The following is a 23,474-nucleotide window of genomic DNA, read 5'->3' on the forward strand; positions in this document are numbered from 1 at the left end:
GACACGGCCGTGTCGGGCATGGCGTTCTGCACGTCCAACGACGACTGCACCATCGACAGCTCCACGTCGGTCACCACAGGTTCCTGCAACTCGGACGGCCGTTGCGAGTGCTCTTCAGACTCCTGGACAGGTCCTCGTTGCACCGAGGCCGCCAGCGAGAGTGGCAGCGGCAGCGACGACAACCTGTATGGCCCCCCGATGTACGTCTCGATCCTGATCGGAATTGCCGCTATCGTGGTGACGCTGTGCGTCATCGCGTATCAAGTGACCCAGCGCAAGAAGAATCTGGCTCGCCTGCGTGAGAACGACCTGAAGGTGGAGCAGCAGAAGGACCTGGGTGCTTCGTCCTTTTCGTCCATGGGCGAAGCTGCTGTTGTCGCCAAAACTGGCAAGGAGAGGACGAGCTTTGTATGAGTATACATGTAGATGAGTGTCCATCCTCGGATCGTCCTAACTAATCAAAAACAGCAGCACAACACTTACTTGACTTGCTGTCGTGTTCAATTCGTCGGATGCGGAGAACGGAGACAAATCCTAAATGCTGCGTGGCTTCGGCTCTCGAGTTGGGAATCGCGAGAGCAGCGAGTGCAGCTGAGGCGCCTGGGCGTCTCACGTTCCTCCCGTGCCGAATCAAATCCGGCGGGACGCGCAGTGGCCACACACGAACAACACCTTCATCGAGAGACTGAGGCCCGATGAACTGGGTAAAGCGCGACTAGCGATGCATTCGGGGCGCGTAATCTCTGTGACGCGCGTCGCGGAAGATTATTCCCCATACAAAAATCCAAACTTGGGAGCGGCATGGATGCCCGGATTTGCACCCGTAGTGTCCACTGCTCTGCTCGGAACGGCATGAGCACGGCCAATTCCCGGGTGTCCCACCAGCTCGGGCCATCATTAGCGCTCATGCCTCGGCCTTTCCAGCGCCGAACGCCTCACTGTCAGCTGCCGGACATTCGGATGGATTGTCACCGCATGCGTGGAGGGAACCACCTCGGCTTGCGCCGTTGGCGCTGTGGTAGCTGTCCAACACACTGCTGTCTCGAACGCTCGACCCATTTCCGATCCCTCTCTCGCACTTTGATATCGGCGTGAGACCGACCACACTGCAACGGTAATGCCCACCCGGAAGCTATTAACCACGTGGGCTGCGGTGGCTCTTGCCTTCGCGTCCACCTCAAATGCAGCAACACCAAAATCGTACACTACCAAGTCGGGTCTGTTGCCGTGGGTGGATGTCAACACCCCTTCGAGCGCGCAGACGTATACCTCGTCGAGAGGAGATACCTGGACCTTGACAATGAGCGACGAGTTCACCACGGAAGGCCGCAGCTTTGATGCCGGTGACGACCATCTGTGGACGGCCATGGAGATCGCCGATGGTGTCAATTCGGCGTTAGAGGTCTACTCCAAGAACATGACGGGCACCGAGTGCGATACCGACGGAAACTGCTACTTCTACATCAACACCACGGACGAGACCATCGAGGAGACGGTCTGGAACAGCTACATGTCACCTCCAGGCTACGAGACCGTATATTTCTACTACCGCTCGGGAATGGTTCAAAGCTGGAACAAGTTTTGCTTCCAGGGCGGCATGGTCGAGGTCCGAGTTCAATTACCAGGAGCCGTGACGAACGCGTCGGGCAACCCGGACGTCAAGACGGGCTCCACGACAGTGCGTGCCGCCAACATCGACTATTATCCGACGTGGCCTGGTATTTGGCTCATGGGGAATCTAGGCAGGTCTTTATTCTCCGCGTCCACGAGCCGCATGTGGCCGTACACGTACAACGAGTGCAACGAAACCATCTTCTCGTCGCAGAACCAACGTATCAGTGCATGTGACGACAATCCTGGATCCGGTATGAACGCGAACCAAGGACGAGGAGCTCCTGAGATCGATATCCTCGAAGGCGGTGGTACTGCCATCTCTTCGTCAATTCAGGTCGGTCCAGGCATGCCGGACGACTTTCGGATGCTCGAGGATAACACGACGGCGTCCTCCTACTGTTTCTACAACTACGACTGCACCACCGAAGGCGCCAATAACCAGGATGTCCCCACCAAGTACTACTGGAATCTGCGTGGCCACAAGTCGTGGTACCAAGGTCTTCGCTACGGCGCCAACAACATCTGCGATGTTGAAGAAGACGACATCCAGAGCTTCGCCACCATCAACGCGTCACTCGCCAAGGGAATCACGGAGAATGCTTGCACCATGGAGCTGTGTCCGGCCTCGTACGACGTTAACGCCGACATGGGCTACAAGGACAACGGTACGGTGCACTGGGGCATTAATGCAAACGGCACATGCTTCCCCAAGCAGAACGCCTACATGGGCGCGTACCTGTGCAGCCCCGGCAACACCAACTCGGAATGTACGGCATCAAGCGGCTCCACCAGTTCCAGTTCCGAGTTCGCCTATCAGATGGATGCCATCTCCACGGACTGGGAGATTCACATGGCGGCGTACTTGGACTGGGTCACGTACACTGTCGAGTGGGTCATGGGCGACTCGGGATATGTGCGCTGGGAAGTGGAGAACCAGGTAATCTTTGAAATCCCCGCCGAAGCCCTGACGAATCCTCCACAGGACACGGCACAGATGAACCCCAAGAAAATCATGGTCGAGGAGCCCATGTACATCATCTTTAACGTCGCCCTGTCGAGCTCCTGGGGTTCTTCACCGCCTCATGCAGGCGAAGGAAGCTGTCGTGGAGATGGTTCCAGCTCCGAAGACAACGCTATCTGCGACTCATTCCCGATGTACCTGAAGATCGACTACATCCGTCTGTACCAAGACACCTCCTCCAACACGGCCATGGCCATCGGTTGCGATCCGTCTTCTCATCCGACGAAGCAATGGATCGAGGACAACATCGACGACTACACGGACACCGACAATCCGTACACCGCCGTGTCGGGTATGGCGTTCTGCAAGTCGGACGACGACTGCACTGTCGGCACCTCGTCGGTGATCACCGGCAGCTGTGGCTCGGACGGCCGTTGCGAGTGCTCTTCGGACTCGTGGACAGGCCCTCGCTGCACGGAGGTGGCCAGCACGAGCGACGACGACACCATGTTTGGCCCGCCCATTCTCGTGTCGATCCTGGTGGCGGTGGTGATCATCACCATCGCGGTCTGCATCATCCTCTACAAGCGCTGGGAGGCGAAGCGCCTCAGCGCCAGAATCCAAGCGCAGGAACAGGCTGCCGAGCGCGTGAAGGAGCTCAACAAGACCGCGTCCATGCTGTCCGCCACTGAAGCCAGCGCCAGCAAGGGCGAGAAGTCCGCGGCTGTACTATTCAACGGCGATGCCAGCGGCAGCAAGATGGACAAGAAGGAAGACTACGCCACCAACTTCGTATAATAGCTAGGACCCCCCCCCCATTTAACTCGAAATCCATCCATGTTGAAGTGCACTTCAACTAGCGAAACATTGTCGCTCGAATGTCGCACGAACGTTCCCAAAATCTCTTCGAAACACGTACCCTCGCCAACCCGATCCAAGTTGAACCTCCCACCTTCGATGTTGCCTTTCCCACTGATGACCCCAGACTCGAACCCACAACAGGTCAATAAGCTTATTCGCCTACTGCCGCCGCCAGTCAATGGAAGATCGCCATGCCATGCCATCGCCTCCACCACCAGCCGCCAACCAGTTGCAGTCGCAGCAGCATGAGCCGCTTCGTGGCCGGGCCGGACTTCTACAACTACGACATGTACGGCGGGCTGCGTCCGGGCGGCGTGGTGCGCTTCTTCTCGCTCGAGTTCATCGGGCTGGTGGCCGCCACCTTCACGTCCGCGTTCGTCTACATCGGCGCGCGCTACGGGCTGCTGCCCATGGTGAGCAGCCAGCTGCAGCTGTCCGAGACGCAGACCGAGGCCATGGACCGCCTCGTGGAGGTGCCCGCCGCCTTGGCCTTCTTCGTGGGGCTCTACGCCGACGCCGTGCCCGTGTGGGGCTCGCGCCGCAAGGCGTACATGGTGCTGGGCATGCTGCTGAGTCTGCTGTGCCTGGCCGCCATCGGCCTGGGCTGCCTCTTCGCCCAGGACATGAGAGAGGCCATTGGCAGCAGCTTCAGCTACATCATGATGCTGCTCATGGGCGGCGTGAGCTTCGGCTCCATGATCAACTTCTGCTCGGTGCACACGGCGGCCGTGACGCTGTCGCAGCGAGAAAGCCTCGAGCGCAGAGGCGTGTTCCAGGCAGACTACTTGGTGGCCAGGGCGGCGGGGCAGATCTCCGCCAGGCTGCTGGTGTACGTGATCCAGAACGTGGTCGTGGCGCACGAGATCGCCTTGATCTTGCTGGTGCTGGTGTCGCTGTCGGTCATGGCCATCGTCGTGGTGGTCGGGGGGCTTGACGAGCCACCGGCGTACAGGAAGGAGAGCTTGAGGTGCAAGTGCGAGAGCTACTGGAAGCTCACCAAGCAGAAGGCGGTGTGGCGCATCTTGCTGATCGTCGCGAGCTTCGCCTTCTTCCTCAACTTCGGCTTCCCGCTGGTGACGCAGGCGCTGAGGCAGTGGACGGACACGACGGACAGCGCGTCGGCGCTGCTGAGCAACAGCCTGAACGACCTGGTCATGATCCTGACCGTGCTGGCGTGGAGGTGGAGACTGCGCAACATGCTGTGGAAGAAGTTCTTCCCTCTAGCGCCGACCATGACGATCGTGCCGCAAGTCGTGATGGCCGTGCTGGTCGTCCCCGCGCTGTATCGGAGCCCGGCCGTGTACGTCGTGCTGACTGGCGTGGCGGGCGTCTCGACCGGCGTCATGGCGCTGGTGCTGCTGGTCCCCGTGACCGAGATCATCGAGGAAGGCTCCGAGGGCGGCGTCGTCGGCCTCGCGCTGTCGTTCAACACCATCTTCAAGGTGTTCGTGAGCACGCTGCTCACGTCCATCCAGCGCGCGTCGTACTTCCCGTCGGGCGCCGACGCCCGCGCCGACACGACGCAGTACCGCTGGTCCATCGCCATCCTGGAGGCCGTCACCTGCGCCGTCAACAGCCTGGCCTTCGCCGTGGTCCCCATCCTGCCGCTGCAGAAGCTGGACGCGCAGCTCGTGCGCATGTACGGAGGCTTCACGGACCACGCCGGCGCGCTCACCGCCGCCGCCTTCCTCACGTCGCTCGCCTACTGCGTCGCGTACAACATCTACATCTTCAGCCAGGCCTTGCACTGACCGGTACAGTACAGTACTCGTCGGCACTCAGCCAGTATGATAGCATCCGTACAACAACAACCCTATGCCGTCGAGGACGAGGACGAGGACGCCGCAGTAGCTGCTGGAGACAGTAATCCACCGAGACACCGCGCTTCTTTGCATTTCGTTTTCCAGGCTGTCAAATGACATCCGTCCCATGTCGCAGACCCCAGTAACTGCTATACCGGTAATATCAACCGTCGTCGTCGCATTCCAGCTCTCGCCCGCCATGAGTCCAAGCATCGAGCCCCACGCCTCCGCCCCTGCAGATGCAGACGCAGGCTGCGTGACGCCCAAGCCCAATACCGACGCCAGTACCGATTGCAACCCCGAGCCGGACGCCGAGCTGCCGCCCAACCTGGCGGTGCACCCGAGCTCGAAGCTCGAGAGTCCCGGGACGTGGTCGGGGTTCGTCCTCGGCTGCAGCTACGTGCTGCTGCTCGTGGCCTGCGCGTTCCTGCACGCGGCGTTCGTGCTGTGGCCGCTGACGCTGCTGCGTCGCGCGTGCCGCCTGTCGATCCGCAGCTGCCGCCCCGTGTTCCGCTTCCTGGAGGACAAGTACTTCGCCATGCTCAGCGGCCTGCTGGAGCTCGTGGGCGGCGTGCGGCTCGTGTTCTCGGCCGACGAGCCGCTGCGCTTCGAGCCGCGCGAGCACGTGCTGCTGCTGTGCAACCACCGCAGCGAGGTGGACTGGATCTTCTTCTGGAGCCTGGCGGCGCGCCTCGGCGTGCACGACCGCGTGCGCGTCATGATGAAGAGCGTGCTGCGCTACGCGCCCGGCGTGGGCTGGACCATGCTGCTGCTCGAGTACCCGTTCGTCAACCGCAACTGGGCCACGGACCAGGCGCGGCTGGCAGACGCCATCGCGTCCTACAAGCAGGCGGACGTGGGCTCGTGGCTCGCCATGTTCCCGGAGGGCACGGCGCTGTATGACAAGACGCTGCAGAAGAGTCACGAGTTCGCCGAGAAGCAGGGCGAGCCCAGATGGGACTACGTGCTGCAGCCGAGAGTCAAGGGCTTCGAGCTGTGCGTGGAGAAATTGGACCCCGAGTACGTGGTGGACCTCACGGTCGCCTACCCAGAGCTCATGCACGGCGTCAGGCCGTCACCGGTGAGTTGTTGAACCGGTTTCTGGAGGGTTTAGAGATGCTGATACTTTTTGGTGTGTTGGTGCGTTGGTGCGTGCAGATTCGATTCGTGCGGGGACAGTTCCCGACGGAGGTACACATGCACGTGAAGCGGTATCACCGGTCGACGTTGGTGAAGCACAGGGAGCACATGGATCAGTGGTGCGCTCTTGCGTTGCGTTGATAGTTTTTGTGGCCTTGCGTTGAGCTGACGTGTATGACTTCCTGTGGATGTTAGGCTGAAGGACCGGTTTGCGGAGAAGGAGGAACGACTTCGGCGATTCTACGAGACTGGCGCGTTTGAGGGCAAGCCGTGCGTGCGCGAGGATCTCCCGTTCTGGAGCTTGGTGGTGCCGGGCATCGCGTTCAACCTCGGGCTGTGCTGCTTGGCGCTGTACTTGCTCGTTACCTACCCTGTCACCACGTGCACGTGGTTCGCACTCTGCACGGCGCTGTCGGTGCTCCAAGCTCGCCGATTTGGCAACTAGACAGATCCCTGCGGCGATACGCCGCGCAGTATTGAACGGAACTCCATTTATGACCTCAGCATGTACTTCCCATTTAGCGATGAGTAGCCTAGGAGGAGCTGAGCCAGGAGCAGGCAGCGCATTAGCATGCAGCTTGCGGGTTGTCGTGGACTGGACAGGCACTTGACCTGACCCGCAGCCTCGCTCCGTCGGTATCAATCAAGCTCGGGTGCGAGGCGACGTCCGCCACTTCTCGGACTTGCGCTCGGGCGCTTTGGCGTCTCCGCCGCAGCGCAGCCCCAGCTGAATGCAGCGCTTCTGGACGTCGAACGGCGTTTTCCCCGGCAGACGCGCCGCCAGCATGTGGGCCGTGTCGCTCTGCTGGCCACGAAGCAGGCTCTCTTCCTCGTTGCTGAAGACCACCTCGGACACTTGTGGGCGCGACGGCGCCTGGCGATACGCCTGCGTGCCCTCCAGCTTGCTGGTGCGCGCGTCGACCAGGACAAGCAGCAGCGTCAGGATGACCAGCGTGTTCGACACCTTCATAGTCGCCTGGATGATCTTGAAACGACGCCCCTAGCGATGACGATAACGGAGATCGATGGACACCGGTGAAGTTGACCCGTGTCCATTGACTGTCAATGGATCAGACGATGCGCCAAGACAGCCAAAGCAGCCACGACTGCATGCTCCCGCTCTCCACACCGGACACAAGGCGAAACATTCAGGTGGACGGTAGGTGCAGTCTCAGCACCGGCCGACATGTATGCCAACTTCAAGGGATGCAATGGCCACTTTGACTCGCCTGACTGCCCCTGCACACCGGGAGGCAGACAGATGGATCGCGGGCATGCTAATGGCACGTACTGACCTCAGGCCAGGCGTTGTATTCCTTCCTCGCCCCCCTCGAGTTGCGTCTCCATTCTCCACTTCTCGCACCTGACCTGCTACGCGGACGAGTCTTCGTGGATGGCTCATACTCCGCGATTCTTTCTGCCGGGCCGTTGCATATTCCAGCGCGTGGCAAGTCGATTCGGGCGACTTAACAATGCAGTTCGAGGACGACGGCTTCACCAACTCACTGGGCTTCCGGCCCATTGTGCTCTACGACGCACACCTCGACATGGCCGACGAATCGCTGACGCTTTCGCGGTCGAGGAAGGAGCAGCAGCTCCCGCACTTCTCCACGCTCTCGAGTTGCGAGCTCGACGACATCGACGCCAGTTGCTCGTTGCAACGACCGTCACGGGATCTACAGCAGCCCACGACGCCCAACACACAGCCACTTCCTCTTCAGACGGAAGAGTACTCGCCACCGCCTCGGTCTCGGGAGCGGGGGTTCGCAATGGGTGACATGATGTTCAATTATCGAGCACTTGGCAGTCTGCGGAGCGGGCTCGCTCCGATCGCGCTATTCAGTCGATGGCACTTCGGTCTTGCAGTCACTGCGTTGGTGTTAGGTGCGGCGGAGGGCTTCGTGCGCGCAGCATATCGACCATTGCTGTTGACGACCTTGAATGCAAAGTTCAACAAGAAGTACGACGCAGATACTGCTCTGCTGGACTGGTCCGGTATTCTCTCGGTGCTGCTCGGACTCTTTTCGGACTGCATGCCGATTTACGGTACTCGACGCAAGGCCTACATCGCGCTGGGATGGATCTTGAGCGCGGCGAGCTACGCCAGCGTGTGTGCGATTTATACAAGTCAGGTCCGGGACGTTCAGAAGCCTGACAGGATCTTCGGGTGTTTGCTTGAGGCATGGAGTGTTGCAGGCTCCTTTGCGCTTCAACTGTCGTGGGTCACAGCACTAGCACTCGTTGTGGGCTTTGGACAACGGGAGACTCTCAGTGAACGAGGTGGGCTGGCCATGCTCTTCTTAATTCTTTGGCAGGGAGGGAATCTCGTGGCTTATGTCACCGTTGCGGGGCTACAGGCAACGCTGACTCTGGTAAATGCTAGTGTTTGTCTCGCCTCGGCTTCATTGCTCGCACTGGTTTTTGTGGTTTGCTTTCTGCACGACGACGACGAGCTGGAATCGACAGCAACGCTGGTGGCGTCAACGAAGCGGTTTGGAGTGGTGCCAGCACTGCGAACGGGGATCATCCAGTTGTGGGAGGTCTGCCAGGAGAAGGTGACGTATCGTGTACTGTTCTTCTTACTGACCTACGGAGTGCTGCTCAAGGCCTGCGACCCTGGTGTGCATAAAGCTCTTGTAGATTGGAGTGGATTTGCCCCTGATGGTGACGATAACGTTCAGGCGGAGAACCCATGGGTGCTCGTTATAGAAAGTGGTGCGGCGCTCGCAGCTCTCCTTCACGCGAAGTGGAGATTGCTGAATACGGCCTGGAGGCCCCTGGCCATTACCGGGGCTGGTATCGTAGCGACAAGCACCCTCATTCAAGCCACGCTTATAGCAACGAATGCTGCTCGGAGCAAGTGGTTCTTCTCGTTGTTCATGGCCTTCATCGTTTGGCCCAAGACGTGGATTCTACTCTTCGTTGTGCTGACTACGACGGAAGTGACGCACGTCGGGTGTGAGGGCGTCACGATGGGACTTGTGCTCTCAGGTCAGGGGCTCGGCACCGCAGTATTGAACGCAATTACCGAATGGATCAGCCACGCCACTAGCGCCAAAGTCACGCAGAAGCTCATTGAAGAAGACTCTCACTCCACACGAACGAGGATTGTGTTTGCTGCAGTCGCTTACGCGGCTGTAAACTTACTGGCGGTATTTACTGTGCCGTGGCTCCCACGATCCAAGCTTGAAACTCAGCAGCTTCGAGCGTTTGGAGGCTATAGCAAAAGAGGAGCTGCACTGATTGTGCTGTTGCTTGTGGTCCTGCTAGCCGTCGCGATCGTTGCGAACTGTCAAAAAGTTTAGTCCCCACTCTCATAGAGTGAGAGTACCATATCAACCGTATCAAAACTGCTTTTGGTGCAAATTATCGCTGGACTTGTTGCCTCCTTTGCGCGTAAGATTGCGCTGGCTTTGAGTGTTGGAGCCTTCTCCACCTCGCTTTGCCTGAGCAATTCGCTTGACTGCTTGTTCTTCTTTGCGTAGCTCGTCGTCTTTTTTCAGCCTAATGTCACGCATTGTCATCCTTTGGCGTTCAAGCAGCCCACCGCGGTTCAATCCCCTGGTGATTCTCTGGCTAGATCCGTTTTGTGTCCGTCCGCGCGGCGCAACGATCACAATTTTCTGCTGGCTATCAGAGCTAGCACCTCTCGCACTATTCAATTCATCATCGATGTCAACCACCAAGTCGTCTGGCTGTTCGATGTCTTGTTGATTCTTAGGATTAACTGGAGCTGGGGGTTCTGGATCGGGCAGCAACGACCTCCAATAGCTCCCGATCGAATGCAACCAGTACAAATGACGGAAGACGGCGCCCAACTTCCGCCGGATGTATTTCTTGCGGTACAGCGCAGTGATCAGATCGCTTTCCGTGTCCTCCACGCCCATAGCTTTTCGCCACTGTGCCTCTACTTGCAGGTTGTGCCCCACACGCGTAAGTAGCTCAGCGTGAGAAAGTTCATGTCGTTCACGCACCCCTCGTAGGCCTCGTAACACCTTCCGGTACAACACTCGCGACTTCTTTCGTGTCTCCTCCCGACGGCGATAAAACTCTCGAAACTTGCGTTGGATTCGCAGTACAGAGCGCACAACCACAGCCTGACGGAACAATCGACGACCGATATGTCCTCGAAAGCAGCGCTGAATCTGCCTAGCACTAAAGTCTAAAAGGCTGGCATACATTCCAGCGAGGTAGCGCTGCTCGGCCTCGAGAAAATTCACGATTCGGGAAGTGTCGTCCAAGTCCAACTCGAATAGTTCATGCGTCTGGTTCATCCGCGCGAAACTATCCCGTACGCGTGCTTTGGTACGCTGTAATTCATCGATGGATTTCTCCAGCGGGGTCTTAGTGAAGTCCTCAGGATGCAGTGACCGACCGGGAGAATGGATCGTTGTCGTAGTGGCATTGGAACTCGAAAAATGTGGCAACAATGTGCGAGGTCGAGGCGACGCCGTCTCTCGATGACTGAATGGCAAATGTGATGGCGGGGGTCGAGGCAGCACCGTCTTAGCCAACAGCGGCAGTGGCGGTCGCGCCATCTCGACGGGGCTTTGATCGAGCTCGTTGCAAGAAGTACCTGTCCCTCGTAGCACTTCTAAAGATGGCTACAGCAAAACGGGCGAGTGCACTTCAACTTCAGAAGACAGGCAGCTATTTTCTTACAGCGAGGTCGCTGGCGAACGGAGAAAAGAGAGATCACGTCTATGTAGTTTTCAAAACACTCACGGATGATCAATGCTACTTCGAAGTACTATATTGTGAGAAATTGGTGGCTAGACGAAGTTTTGGCTGTAGTTGTCTGGAATACGTCGGTTCGAGCGCCGGTCTGAAGGGCGTCTGACCTGTTGCAAGTACACGTCTTCGGAGAGACTAGGCCGCAATCCCTCCGTGGTCTTCACCTGCTTTATGAGCTCCAGTGCTCCCTTCACCTCCTTCTTGGCCGACCACACCACGGAGACGATGCTCAAGAAGATTATCACTGCGGCCACGCCGATCGACACTTCCATCGGAGGACCGTACGAGCTCGTGGACGCGTAAGTCTGGGTGGTGGTGGCAGCGCTCGACGAAATGGCCGTCGTGCATCGCGGACCGCCCCATGAAGACGCGTACGTGCACTGGCAGCGCGACTTCACGCACTTGCCTGTTTTCAACGTCGTTCTACCCAAGTCGCCACCGATTGTGCAGTCACCATCGACAGTGCAGAACGCCTTGCCAGCAACTTCTTTGTGATAGTTATTGTCGTCCTGGTACTCGTCGATGTGAGCCTCGATCCACTTCTTGGTAGGGTGGCTGCCCGGATCACAGCCAACGTGCATGTAGTTGTCGTCATCGAGATCGTCGCCCAAATCTTGGTACAGACGGATGTAGTCGACCTTCATGTACATGGGGAACGAGTCGCAGATCTTGTTGACTGTTGGATCGGAGCTATCGCCACGACACGGTTTGCTAGGATTCGGGGGAGTAGCACCCCACGAACTCGAGATTGCCACATTCATGATGACGTACATTGGTTCTTCCAGCATGATCTTTTGAGGATTCGTCTTGTTGGAATTTTGAGGCACATTCGAGATGGACTCGGACGGGACCTCGAACAGGGGACTGCCTTGGAGCATCCAACGCACGTAGCCCTTCTTCCCAGTGACCCACTCGAGCTGGTACACCACGAAGTCCGTGTAGGCTCCGAGGTGAACAGGCCAGTTGGCCGAGATGGCGTCCATCTGGTAGTTGAACGTGCCCATTGCGTTCGACTTCGGCGTGCTCGAGTTTCGCGGAGATGAACATTTGTAGAAGGTGTTGTCAGGGTCACAGAGGTAGGCACCCGTGTAGACGTTCCAGAGCGGGTAGCAGGTGCCGTTGGAATTGATACCCCAGTGATCAGTTCCTGTACCGTCGATCAATCCCAAGTCGCCATTGGCATCGTTTGAAGCTGGGCAAGTGTCCGCCGAGCACGTATTCTCCGTAATTCCAGCTTTTACAGACGCGGCGATGGTGGCGTAGCTCTGTTTCTCCTCTGAACTTGCTGCACAGTAGTTGTTGGCGCTGTAACGAAGGCCTTGATACCAGGATTTGTGGCCCCGTTTGGCGTAGTACGCTGTAGGGACATCGATATAGTTCGCTCCTTTGGTCTTGCAGTTAGCACCGTAGATACACGAGTACGAATCTCCGGTGGAGTAGTCGATCGCAAAGGTGCGATACTCGTCCGGCATTCCTGGACCAATCTGCAGCGATGACGAGATCAGGGTTCCACCTCCTTCCAGCAGATCAATCTCAGGAGCGCCGCGTCCTTGGCTCGGGTTGAGGTCGTAGCCAGGATTGTCGTTGCAGGCACTGATACGCTGATAGCTCGGCTCGAACACGTCGGGGTCACATCGATCGTAGGAAAACGGCCACATGCGGTTCGTCGACGCTGAGAAGATAGCGCGTCCTAGATTTCCCATCATCCAGATTCCGGGCCAGGTCGGATAGTATTTTCCTGCCTCGACCTTTGCATTCTTCCCCTTTGCAAGATCCGGATTGCCCGAGTCCGAGCCGACTGCTCCAGGAAGCTGAACTCGAGCTTCGATCATCCCGCCCTGGTAGCAGAACTTGTTCCATGACTGCACCATCGCCGACCGGTAGAAGAAGTAGTCTTCTTCGTAGCGCGTAGGATGCGTGTACATGTTGTAGACGCGAATCTTATTGACTTCGTCCACAGATTTGATGAAGAAGTAGCAGGTGCCGTCGTCGTCGCATTTGGTCGAAGTCATGTTGTGCGAGTAGACCTGAAGCGCACCGTTGACACCATCGGGCTTTTCGAGAGACGTCCAAATGTGGTCATCACCAGGATGGAAGCTGCGATTCGGCGTATTGAACTCGTCGCTCATGACGAGGTCCCAATGCCGACCACGCGAGCTGGTGTATGTTTGACGATCCTTGGGCGTGTCAGGGTCGACCCAAATCTTCATGCCGGATCTAGTGGGGTACGTGGAGTCCACAATGGTTACATTCGTGTCGGCGGAGACCGTTGTAGAAGCCGTAAAAGCTGCAGCTAGAATACTCGCTGCAACCGGTCGAAGCCGCATCGGCGCGCAATGAACCCCACTCGAAAAGTATGGTAGTGTGCGCAGCTAGTGAACTTGAGGCGGAAAATCGGTAAATGCAGGATTCGCTGTGACCGAAATTGAAAAACTAAGAAAAGCCACTCAGGTGTCGAGGTTGAGGGGATCAGCTCACGAAGTAATTGCCATTTATTCTTCTCGCATCAACGACATTGGTGGCGACACCAAATTCCAGGAAGAAAATGCATCCAACAGTCAGAGTACGGTAAATAAAATAGTGAGTGACTAGCTTACAGAAAGTTTTGACTGTAATTGTCTTTGGGCTGCGGCGTGTCGTACTCGTCTATCGATAGATTCATGCACGTTGGAAATGACGGTCTCACTTGCTCCAGCTTCTTTCGCTCTGCCGCCATAATAGCCGCTTCAGCTTGCTTCTTCAGTGTTCGGACCGACATCCAAGCAGCAATGATAGTAGATAGAAGCGTGACAACAGCCACGCTGAGTGAGATTGCCATCGGAGGACCGAACGTGCGCTGGGTCACAGAAATACTGGTGTTACTGCTGTCTTCTTCGGATAAGGCGAGTGTGCATCGTGGGCCACCCCAAGAGTCTGGGTGCGAGCAAACGCAGCGGGATTTCACACACTTGCCGGTGATCAGCTTCTGCGTGCCATTGTTGCTAATGGTGCAGTCGCCGTCACTCTCGCAGAAGGCCTTGCCGCTGACCTCCGTCCAGAGGTTGTCGCTATCCTCATACTCATCTAAATGGCCTTCAATCCATTGTTTCGTCGGGTGGCTGTCAGGATCACAGCCCAGCTGCATGTAGTCGTCGTCACCGCGATTCCCCTTCGGGTCTTGGTACAACCGAATGTAGTCGACCTTCAGATACAGAGGGAAATCGTCGCAAATTCGGTTGACAGTCTCGTTGGACCCGTCCCCGCGACATTCGCTGCCAGGATTTGGCGGTGCCGTGCTCCATGAACGCGACAGAGCGACATTTAACACGATGGACATGGGCTCCTCCAGCATGAGCTTCTGCGGATTGGTTTTGTTGGCGTTCTGAGGGACAACCGAGAACGCATCGGCCGTGACTTCGAATAAGGGCTGGCCAGCACCCATCCAGCGCACGTAGCCATTCTTCCCAGTGACCCACTCAACTTGGTAGATGAAGTAATCCGTGTAAGCGCCGAGATGAACGGGCCAATTTGCCGAGATGGCATCCATTTGGTAGGCGAACGGATCCATGATGTTGGTTTTCGGCGTGGTGGAATTGCGGGGATCGGGACACAGTTCGTCCGTGTTGTCCGGGTCGCACAAGTACGCCCCCATGTACGAATTCATGACTGGGAAGCACGTTCCGTTGCTGTTGATGCCCCAGTAGTCCGGTCCGACCCCGTCAACCAGATCCAGATCACTGTTTACATCGCTGGAGGCAGGGCAGGTGTCGGCACTACAAGTGTTATCCGTGATCCCAGCTTTGAGCGACGCCTTGACAGTGTCGGTATCCTGTACTTCGTCTTTTGAAGATTCGCAGAAGTTGTTTGCTGCGTAGCGAAGGCCTTGGTACCATGACTTATGACCTCGCTTCTTCTCGTAGTACGCGGTGGGGACGTCGATGTAATTTGCGCCGGGCGTTTTGCAGTCATACTTGTAAACGCAGTACATGTTGCTTGGATCGTAGTTTTCTTGCGCCGGAAAGAGCCTAAACTCGCTCGGCATCCCAGGCGCAATCTGCAGCGACGACGAGATACCCGCACCACCTCCCTCAAAGATATCAATCTCCGGAGCTCCACGACCCTGGTTCTTGTTGAGACCGTAGCCTGGGTTGTCATCGCACGCGCTGATGCGCTGGTTACTCGGGTCGAAGACGTCCGGCTCGCATCTGTTGTAGGAGAATGGCCACATCCTGCTCGTGGACGCCGAGAAGATCGCACGCCCTAGGTTCCCCATCATCCAAATTCCAGGCCAGGTCGGATAGTAGCTGCTGCTGGCAACGCGGCCCGACTTTCCGAGCGAAATGTCGGGGTTTCCCGACTTCTTCGAGACGGCGCCTGGGAGCTGGGCCCGCACTTCGATGAGGCCGCCCTGGTAGCAGAACTTGTTCCACGACTGAACCATGCCTGCTCGGTAGTAGAAAGTTACGTTTTGGTACCTCGCTGGATTGAGGTAGGCGTTGTAGACGGTGAGCTTCGACACATCATCGATGGCCTTGATGTAGAAGTAGCACGTTCCGTCGTCGTCGCACTTGGTTGAGGTCATGTTGTGCGAGTACACTTCCAGAGCGCCGTTCACGCCGTCCGGTTTCTCTATCGACGTCCAGAGATGGTCGTCCCCCGGTCGGAAGCTGCGGTTTGCGCTGTTGAACTCGTCACTCATTACCAGCTTCCAGGTCTCACCTCGCGACGTAGTGACCTGCCGTGCGCTGTCTGGAGTCGCGGGGTCTACCCACGACTTGATACCGGACTTGGTCGGGTACTCCTTTGTGCTTGCAGCTGCTACTACAGGGAGATCACGCGACCAAGCCAGGCTTAACGCCACGAAGAAGAGGACGAGAGCTCGCATCACGTTGAAACGCGAATAAAATACGCGCAGACTCGACGCGTGCGGCGTTGCAGGCTAATTTACAAATGGGAGCGCCATCCCGCGTTGGCACTCTCTCGCCAGTCGGTGGGTAGCGCTTCAGCCACACTGTACGCAAATTGCTTGCGTACGGCGACAGCCTGGGAGTTACTGCGGCACAAGACATCATGGCTGCAAGAAATGCCTCTCGGTGCAGTTCCGCTGACTACAAAGTATAGGGCTGTGCGGCTACGAGGTCTTTCGAACAGAAGACAACCGCCGTCTTGGTGGAGCGCACTTGTTGTAGCCGGAGAAGTTGAAGCGACAAAACACTACAAGCTTATGGTTTCCTACCGTGCCTTCGAGGTTTCGGTGGACCGCGTCGGTCTCGGAGATATCCGCGAGACGCTACATGCAGTCCGGGCGATCGCAGTATTAATAGTGCGTTTTTTTTTTTCTAGAACTAGAACAGCCTCCTGCTGCAACGGCTGCAGTCCTGTGGTATCGTCGCCCGCCTCTCAAGGGAACAACTACACGAAATCTGTGTCTATGACTGATCCGAGGCTCGCATCTTGGGCTTTGTCGCTCTAAAGTGGCTCCCTTGCATACAGTATCCTTGGCATAAACGACCTGTGGCGTCACCTCCCTTGCTCACACGACCTAAAACACGCCTTACCATTGCGACTCTGGGGAACTCGTCTTTTACGTATTGGTGCACTATGATGATCCCAATACATGAAGAAAATACATGAAGAATATACTGTAGAAGGACTCCGTTGCTTGGGTGCCACCAGATCTTAGAGACGACGCGAAAATATGCTCTTTGACGCTAGATAAAAGTGCGCTTGGCAGTGACGAACGGTACACAAACGAAGGAACGACATGGACATGTGGATTTGATTCACTGAAGTGCCGATGATTGGTACGAGTGCTGACTCTTTGCCCGATCAAGTCAGGATACACGATCAGACTATAATAAGTACAAAGAATCAACAAGCCGGTTTAGAAGCCGGCGCGAATGTGTACGGGACGCAAACCATAACGTTTCGAATGTACTTATTGTGCATGTGTACGGGACGAACCATCTACATGTAACGTTTCGAATGTATTACTGATTGTGCATGTGTACGGGACGAACCATCTACATGTAACGTTTCGAATGTACTTATTGAATCGGGACTACAGTATAAATTATACTTCTCAAAATTAGGCAGAAATACCTACCTACCTAATTTGACCTTGATTAGGCATTTTGGGAAAAGTCGGAATAGGTAGTTCTTAAGTAGTTCGATACAAATGGCTCAAAATCCAAATTAGGCATGCAGGTGGTATACTTTACTCAAGTGAATTGTCTTAGCTACGTGGACTCCTAGCGACGCGTTCAGCTAGATCGACCAAGAAGAAGTACTGCAGCGACTGGAGTTGGCCTTCCATTGAATAGTTGGTTAGAGCTGTTCTCTGCGGGTTCTTGACTTGCTTCAAGACGCTGAACTCACTCTCAACTGAGTGAGTGTCGGGCGATATCGCCGCCACTCCAGTGACGAATGCGAACAGTAACGTGTAATTGCCCTCGCAGTCCACATCCGACCACGCATCAAGAAACGAAGATCGATCAACACTGTCAACGCGGTGATGAAAAGAAGTGTCGACCTTGTATCGCTCGATCATATCATGTCTCTGCTTCCAAATGTCATGACTTGCTGTCGGACCAGCCTCGTAAATGCAGTGCGCTCTTCAGCTGGTGCAATTTCGCGGCCAAACGCTTGACAGAATTTGCTCCATGCCTCGGTAATTTCACCATCAACAACACTTGCACTCAAAGGCTGAAGGCCAAGCTCAGCCTCGTATTTGGGGATCCATTTTTGTCGCTGCTGCAGAGGGGTGATTTTAGTTTGCACAAGGTCAGTGTTGACAAAGCGGTTTGCACCAGTGACTTTAGGCTGTGGTGCGGTCTGTTGGTCTCCACGAGCACCCTTCTTAGACCCTCGCCTTGATCCTTCTGTCTTCCCCATTCGTGCTAGGAGGTGGAGAGCGCCGAAAGGTGGAATGCATAGGCAGCGACGCGAATAGACTGCGAGCTAGTGTGGTTTCAGGCTTAGGTATTTTGAAAAAATAGGATTAGACATTTTGCACTTTCCCTTCACACACTACCTAATTTTTGAGAGGCCTGAGTATAATGCTAGATCGCTAGGGTTTCCCAAGTACAAATGCAAGCGTCTTGATGCAAGCCCACGAAGTGACTTTAGTAATATGTTGTCAGTACGGTACAGTGCGCCACGGGGGAAATTCAGGACGCTTGCATTAATAGTGCTGCTCATTGTGCAGTGCACAGAAGTTACAGTCCCCGGAACTGCCAGCAGTGCTGACCCTAACAATGCTCGGGTAAAATCGGATCGATTACATCTACACCCATTCGGACACTGCGTGGTAAACATACAATGGTGATGCGTATCGCGATTTGTGTCGTTGAATTGTGCCAAATGAACTTGAAGTTGTGCTTGTCAGGGGCGTCGCTTTTCGACGGATATGCTCCTTATGATTCTTTCAATTCGATACATTCTAAATAAATACATGTACATGTAGTTTATGCTACCCTATGTGTTCGCTACGGAGGTAGACTTCCACCCACCGTTTGGTTCGGTCTCAGGGATTATGCATTACAGCAGATCCAGTCCCCCCTTTGTGAGATACATGTAACCAAGTCGTTTATCCTCTGGATTTGGCCGATTCGAGGCCAGCAAGCGTCAGGTCTATCCACGAATCTCCAGCACGCGCTTCTAGCTCTCGCTTGTGGTAATGAACTGTATTCGGTGCGTACCAGAAAGCCATTCCCGCAGGAAATGCGGCGATGCTGTGCTTGGATAGACTCTTGTTGCGTAGCACGGTACATGAGGACCACTGCAGCCATGATGACTCGACGGCAGGATAAGCAGCGAGCTGCGCTACAGCTTGCGGCCTGCAAGTCGGCCCCGAAAACAGCAGTTGATTACGCTGGTAGCGAACGGGTGGTCCCAGGCGATGGCGAGAAGTCCAGCGAGCACTTCCCGTGAGAACCGACTGTCGATCCAACCGAGCATCAAAGCTTCATGTCGGTCATGGCCGTCCGCTCGAGCCTCACTCGGCAAAGTGCCGTCGCGAGCTCACAATCCTGTAGTGGACGCAGTTAAACCAACTCGACACACCATGAGGCTTCAGCATTACGCTGCGTGGGCTCTCAGCCTGTCGTGGTTGTTCCCCAAGGACTTCGTCACTGCGAAGAACAGTACGACGGCAGACACCACGTTCCCGACCAAGTCGGGCATTAGGACATGGGTCGACCCGGATACGCCGGAAGACCACCAGATATACACCAGCTCGCGCGGTCGCCAATGGGACCTTGTCATGAGCGACGAGTTCAACATGCCAAACCGGAGCTTCCGTCCTGGTGATGATCACATCTGGACCTCTCTCGAAAAGCCCGACGGTGTCAACGGTGCTCTGGAGCTCTACTCGCACAACATGACTTCGACCAAGTGTGACAAAGATGGAACCTGTTACTTCTACATAAAGTCCATCGACGAGCTCAACGTGATCCACGTCTACAACATGTACACGCACCCTCCGGGCTACGTGGACGCGTACTTCTTCTACCGGTCGGCGATGGTGCAGTCGTGGAACAAGTTCTGTTACCAAGGCGGTATGATCGAGACGCGTGTGCAGCTGCCTGGTGTTGTCACGCCCGAATCGGGCAACCCCGACCTTGCAAACGGGAAAACCACCAAGGTCTCGGCAACCAAATACTATCCGACCTGGCCCGGAGTCTGGATGATGGGGAACCTGGGGCGTGCTATCTTCTCCGCGTCGACGAACCGCATGTGGCCGTTCTCCTACGACAAGTGTGAGCCTGACCTGTTCGACCCAACCTACCAACGTATTAGCGCGTGCAATGCCAACCCTGGCTATGGTATGAACCCGAATCAAGGTCGCGGTGCGCCCGAGATCGATGTGTTGGAAGGTGGCGCTACGCTTGTGTCGTCGTCGCTGCAGATTGGCCCGGGTATGCCGGACGACTATCGTATTATTGGACTTGACTACTCGAGAGACCCAGCTTCGTGTATCTACGGTGGAACGTGCACGTCGCCCGGTGCAAATTACATCGGCGTCCCGTCAGCCGTGTATGCAAAACGTGGTCACAAATCCTGGTACCAGGGCCTGCGCTACTCGGCCAACAATTTGTGTAAGCAGGACCCCAAGGCGAAGCAGTCGTACAACAAGGTTGCTGCCTCTATCAAGGCCGGAATCACCGAAAACTCGTGCTCGTTGGATATTTGCCCCGCTTCGAACGATGTCGACGGTGATATCGGTCTCATTGACGGCAAGGGGGAGGATCACTGGGGAATCAACTCGAACGGCACATGCTATCCCTTGTGGAACGTCTACACGGGTGCCTACCTCTGTGACCCCGACAACACGTTCTACAAGTGTGCCCAGCCGCGAAATGCAAGCAGCACCCCCAAGTCGAATGCCATGAGCTCATTCAACTACCAAATGGATGCTATCTCAGCGAATTGGCCCGTGCAACTTGGCGCGTACACCGATTACGTCACGTACCAGCTCGAGTGGGTTACCGGCAAGAACGGCTACGTGCGATGGATGCTGGAGGGCAACGCACTTTTCGAGGTGCCGTCCGAGTCCATTTGGGACGTGCCTCAAAATGTGAACAAAACCAACCCGCAAAAGATCATGCTGGAGGAGCCCATGTACCTCATCTTCAACGTCGCTCTGTCGAGTTCGTGGGGTGCCACGCCTCCGAACGCTGGTAAGGAATGCCGCGGCGATGGCTCCGACCCTGTGGCCACCAAGATCTGCGACGCCTTCCCACTGTACCTGAAGATCGACTACATTCGTCTGTACCAAGACCTTGGCGATGACTTGGACGATGACAACTACATGCAAGTTGGCTGCGATCCTAAAAGCCACCCGACGAAGAAGTGGATCGACGGTCACATCGACGAGTACCAGGACGACGACAATCATCATAAGGAGGTGGCGGGCAAAGCGTTCTGCAAAACCAACCACGACTGCACAATTGGTGGCACCTTGGGAAAAACGATGCTCAAGACGGGCAAGTGCGTGAATTCGCGCTGCCAGTGTTCGTACTCGTCGTCTTGGGGTGGTCCGCGGTGCACGACTGCCGTCGCAGGTTCTACCAGCTCCGCTCTTGGGAGCACTCTCGCTACTGGCTCGTACGGCCCTCCGATGGGACTGTCGATCGGAGTCGCGGCGATCATGGTGTTCCTCAGCTTTGCCTCTGTGGCGTGGTCCATCGTGAGAGAAAACAATGCGGCGGCAGCTTTGGCGAAGCAAAAGAAGAAGGCAGCAGCTGACGTGGGGCAGTCGTACCAAAGCAACCGAGACGATGCGCGCCTAGAGCAGGTCCGGTACGTCGCTGGCAATGATAACGGAAACGTCCACGGTCAAGGCCACGGCCAAGATGTCCACCACCGACCAAGGGACAACTACAGCCAGAACTTTGTATAACGCGTAAATTCCGTAATAATAACGATGAAGTTGATTGTCTTGCGTTGGGAGAAGTACTCGTCGTAATGTATCATCTCGAGCCGCTCGGGGACCGGCAGGCGAGGGAGAGGCAACAACGGCAAGCGGAGGTGGAGGAGCACAGGCATGGCCACGGCCGGTCGATCCCGATCCCCGAGCGGCTCGAGATCATTCAACGACCGGTACGCCTCGACGATGTTGGGGACGAAACAGAAGAAAAATAGAACGTTCTCGCTCTGTCGGGCTAATACGTCAAGCATTGTTCTCGTTCGGAGTCGTGCTGTCCGAGCCGGATTATCACACGTTGCCGTACATACCAAGTCCTTTTCAGATCGCACTTTCATGCGTGCACATCGCACTTTCGAGCGTACGAGGCGAAATGTTACCCTAATTTATTCGGCGGATGACTTCTATTTTGTCGAGAGGCTTATCGTTGTGTCGCGACCTGGGCGCTCCATTTGTACTGCAGAATTCTGATTCCACTTCCAGAATTTATATTCCGTCTAAACCGGATCGTAACCCGAAATTAGCCGAACAGGCGAATGGCCTATTTTCGAGATTTGATAATCTACGAAACCAAACAGCGTTTCCGAAATTAGGCCGGGAATAACCCCCTGCAAGAATCGATACCACGTCGAATCGAATCGTCCGAAATTAGCAACGAAATTAGCCTAAGGGAAAATGGCTCGGCTTTGAACATAGATAGTCGGCGAAACCGCATCAGGCACCCTAAATTAGGAATTAGCAAATGGCTCGGTTTCGAAACTCGAAATCTAAATTCCCGAAAATCAGAAATCCGAAATTAGGCCTGAAACAACCCATGTTGCAAGAACGCATACCCAGACTGCCAAACAGGCGGACACAAGATCTCGCGATAGATCCTTCTGGATCCGGAAGAAACTGTTTGGCATACTCCCACTGATATACAAATTTGTGCGTAGCACAAAACAGGACAGTTTTGTACTTTTGTGCACAAAACTGTACTTTTTTAACTCAGAAGCTTTCGCGGGCGCGTTGGCGCCGCTGTCGAGACAGCGACACCTCCAGATAGAACTCACGATGTTGGTAGGTTATTTACTGGTGATAGGATACTTAGATGTTGCCCTGGCTGTTCTCTTTCGTCAGCTGGAGCGACTGCGAGGGACTCTCGTCCGCAATCTTCTGCACGTGCGCGTACCGCATCGCCGCCTTCTTCCGCTGCATTGCTCGGACGGTCGACACGTAAATGGAGATCGTTGCGAGCACGATCACGGCGGCGGTGACCGCAATCGAGGCCCACAGCGGCGGGCCGTAGGTCGTGCTGGTCGAGCTCGAAGCCCCCGAGATCGCGGTCGTGCACCGCGGCCCGCCCCACGACTTGTACAGACACTCGCAGCGCTTGTTCACGCACCTCCCTGTCTTCACGGGCGTTCTAGCCACGCTGCCGCCGATGGTGCAGTCGTCGTGGGTCTTGCAGAACGCCAGGCCCGTCACTTCCTGCCACTTGTTGTCGTTGTCTTCGTACTCGTCGATGTGGCCCTCGATCCACTCCTTCGTCGGGTGGGTCTTGGGATCGCACCCAACGTACATGTAGTTGTCGGCGTCCAGGTCGTCGGCCAGGTCCTGGTACAGGCGGATGTAGTCCATCTTGAGGTACAGCGGGAACGCGTCGCAGATCTTGTTGACGGTCGCATCGGTGCCGTTGCCGCGGCATTTGTTGCCTGGATTCGGCGGTGTGGCGCCCCACGAACTCGACAGCGCCACGTTGGCGATGATGTACATGGGCTCCTCCAGCATCGTCTTATGCGGATTCGTGTTGTTGGCGTTCTGTGGCACGTCCGAGATGGACGCGGACGGCACCTCAAAGAGAGGGTTACCCGCCAGCATCCACCGCGCGTAGCCGTTCTTGCCGGTGACCCACTCGACCTGGTACACGACGTAATCGGTGTACGCCCCCAAGTGCACGGGCCAGTTGGACGAGATG

At 56.1% G+C, this 23,474-nt stretch overlaps 6 protein-coding genes across 6 annotated transcripts; 5 read left to right on the plus strand and 1 right to left on the minus strand.

The window, feature by feature from the left end:
* Positions 1–18: 18 nt before the first annotated feature.
* On the plus strand, positions 19–414 carry IUM83_16943 (Beta-glucan synthesis-associated protein; the record flags this gene model as incomplete). Its single annotated transcript, XM_067941863.1, has 1 exon — positions 19–414. The coding sequence occupies one exon, from the start codon at positions 19–21 to the stop codon at positions 412–414; it is 396 nt and encodes a 131-aa protein (XP_067792372.1).
* A 2,515-nt stretch (positions 415–2,929) lies between these two features.
* IUM83_16944 (Beta-glucan synthesis-associated protein) lies at positions 2,930–3,373 on the plus strand (the record flags this gene model as incomplete). The annotated part of the gene is made up of 1 exon (XM_067941864.1): positions 2,930–3,373. The coding sequence occupies one exon, from the start codon at positions 2,930–2,932 to the stop codon at positions 3,371–3,373; it is 444 nt and encodes a 147-aa protein (XP_067792368.1).
* A 308-nt stretch (positions 3,374–3,681) lies between these two features.
* On the plus strand, positions 3,682–5,187 carry IUM83_16945 (putative transmembrane protein; the record flags this gene model as incomplete). The annotated part of the gene is made up of 1 exon (XM_067941865.1): positions 3,682–5,187. The coding sequence occupies one exon, from the start codon at positions 3,682–3,684 to the stop codon at positions 5,185–5,187; it is 1,506 nt and encodes a 501-aa protein (XP_067792369.1).
* A 250-nt stretch (positions 5,188–5,437) lies between these two features.
* On the plus strand, positions 5,438–6,823 carry IUM83_16946 (Lysocardiolipin acyltransferase; the record flags this gene model as incomplete). Its single annotated transcript, XM_067941866.1, has 3 exons — positions 5,438–6,319; positions 6,397–6,497; positions 6,574–6,823. The coding sequence occupies 3 exons, from the start codon at positions 5,438–5,440 to the stop codon at positions 6,821–6,823; spliced, it is 1,233 nt and encodes a 410-aa protein (XP_067792370.1).
* Positions 6,824–7,021: 198 nt separating this feature from the next.
* IUM83_16947 (uncharacterized protein) lies at positions 7,022–7,348 on the minus strand (the record flags this gene model as incomplete). The annotated part of the gene is made up of 1 exon (XM_067941867.1): positions 7,022–7,348. The coding sequence occupies one exon, from the start codon at positions 7,346–7,348 to the stop codon at positions 7,022–7,024; it is 327 nt and encodes a 108-aa protein (XP_067792361.1).
* Positions 7,349–7,850: 502 nt separating this feature from the next.
* IUM83_16948 (putative transmembrane protein) lies at positions 7,851–11,415 on the plus strand (the record flags this gene model as incomplete). Its single annotated transcript, XM_067941868.1, has 2 exons — positions 7,851–9,369; positions 11,252–11,415. 2 exons carry the CDS (start codon positions 7,851–7,853, stop codon positions 11,413–11,415), a joined length of 1,683 nt encoding a protein of 560 aa, XP_067792367.1.
* Between the last annotated feature and the right edge of the window lie 12,059 nt (positions 11,416–23,474).

This window comes from Phytophthora cinnamomi (genome assembly GCF_018691715.1).
Source record: "Phytophthora cinnamomi strain GKB4 chromosome Unknown Contig35, whole genome shotgun sequence".
NCBI lineage: Eukaryota > Oomycota > Peronosporomycetes > Peronosporales > Peronosporaceae > Phytophthora > Phytophthora cinnamomi.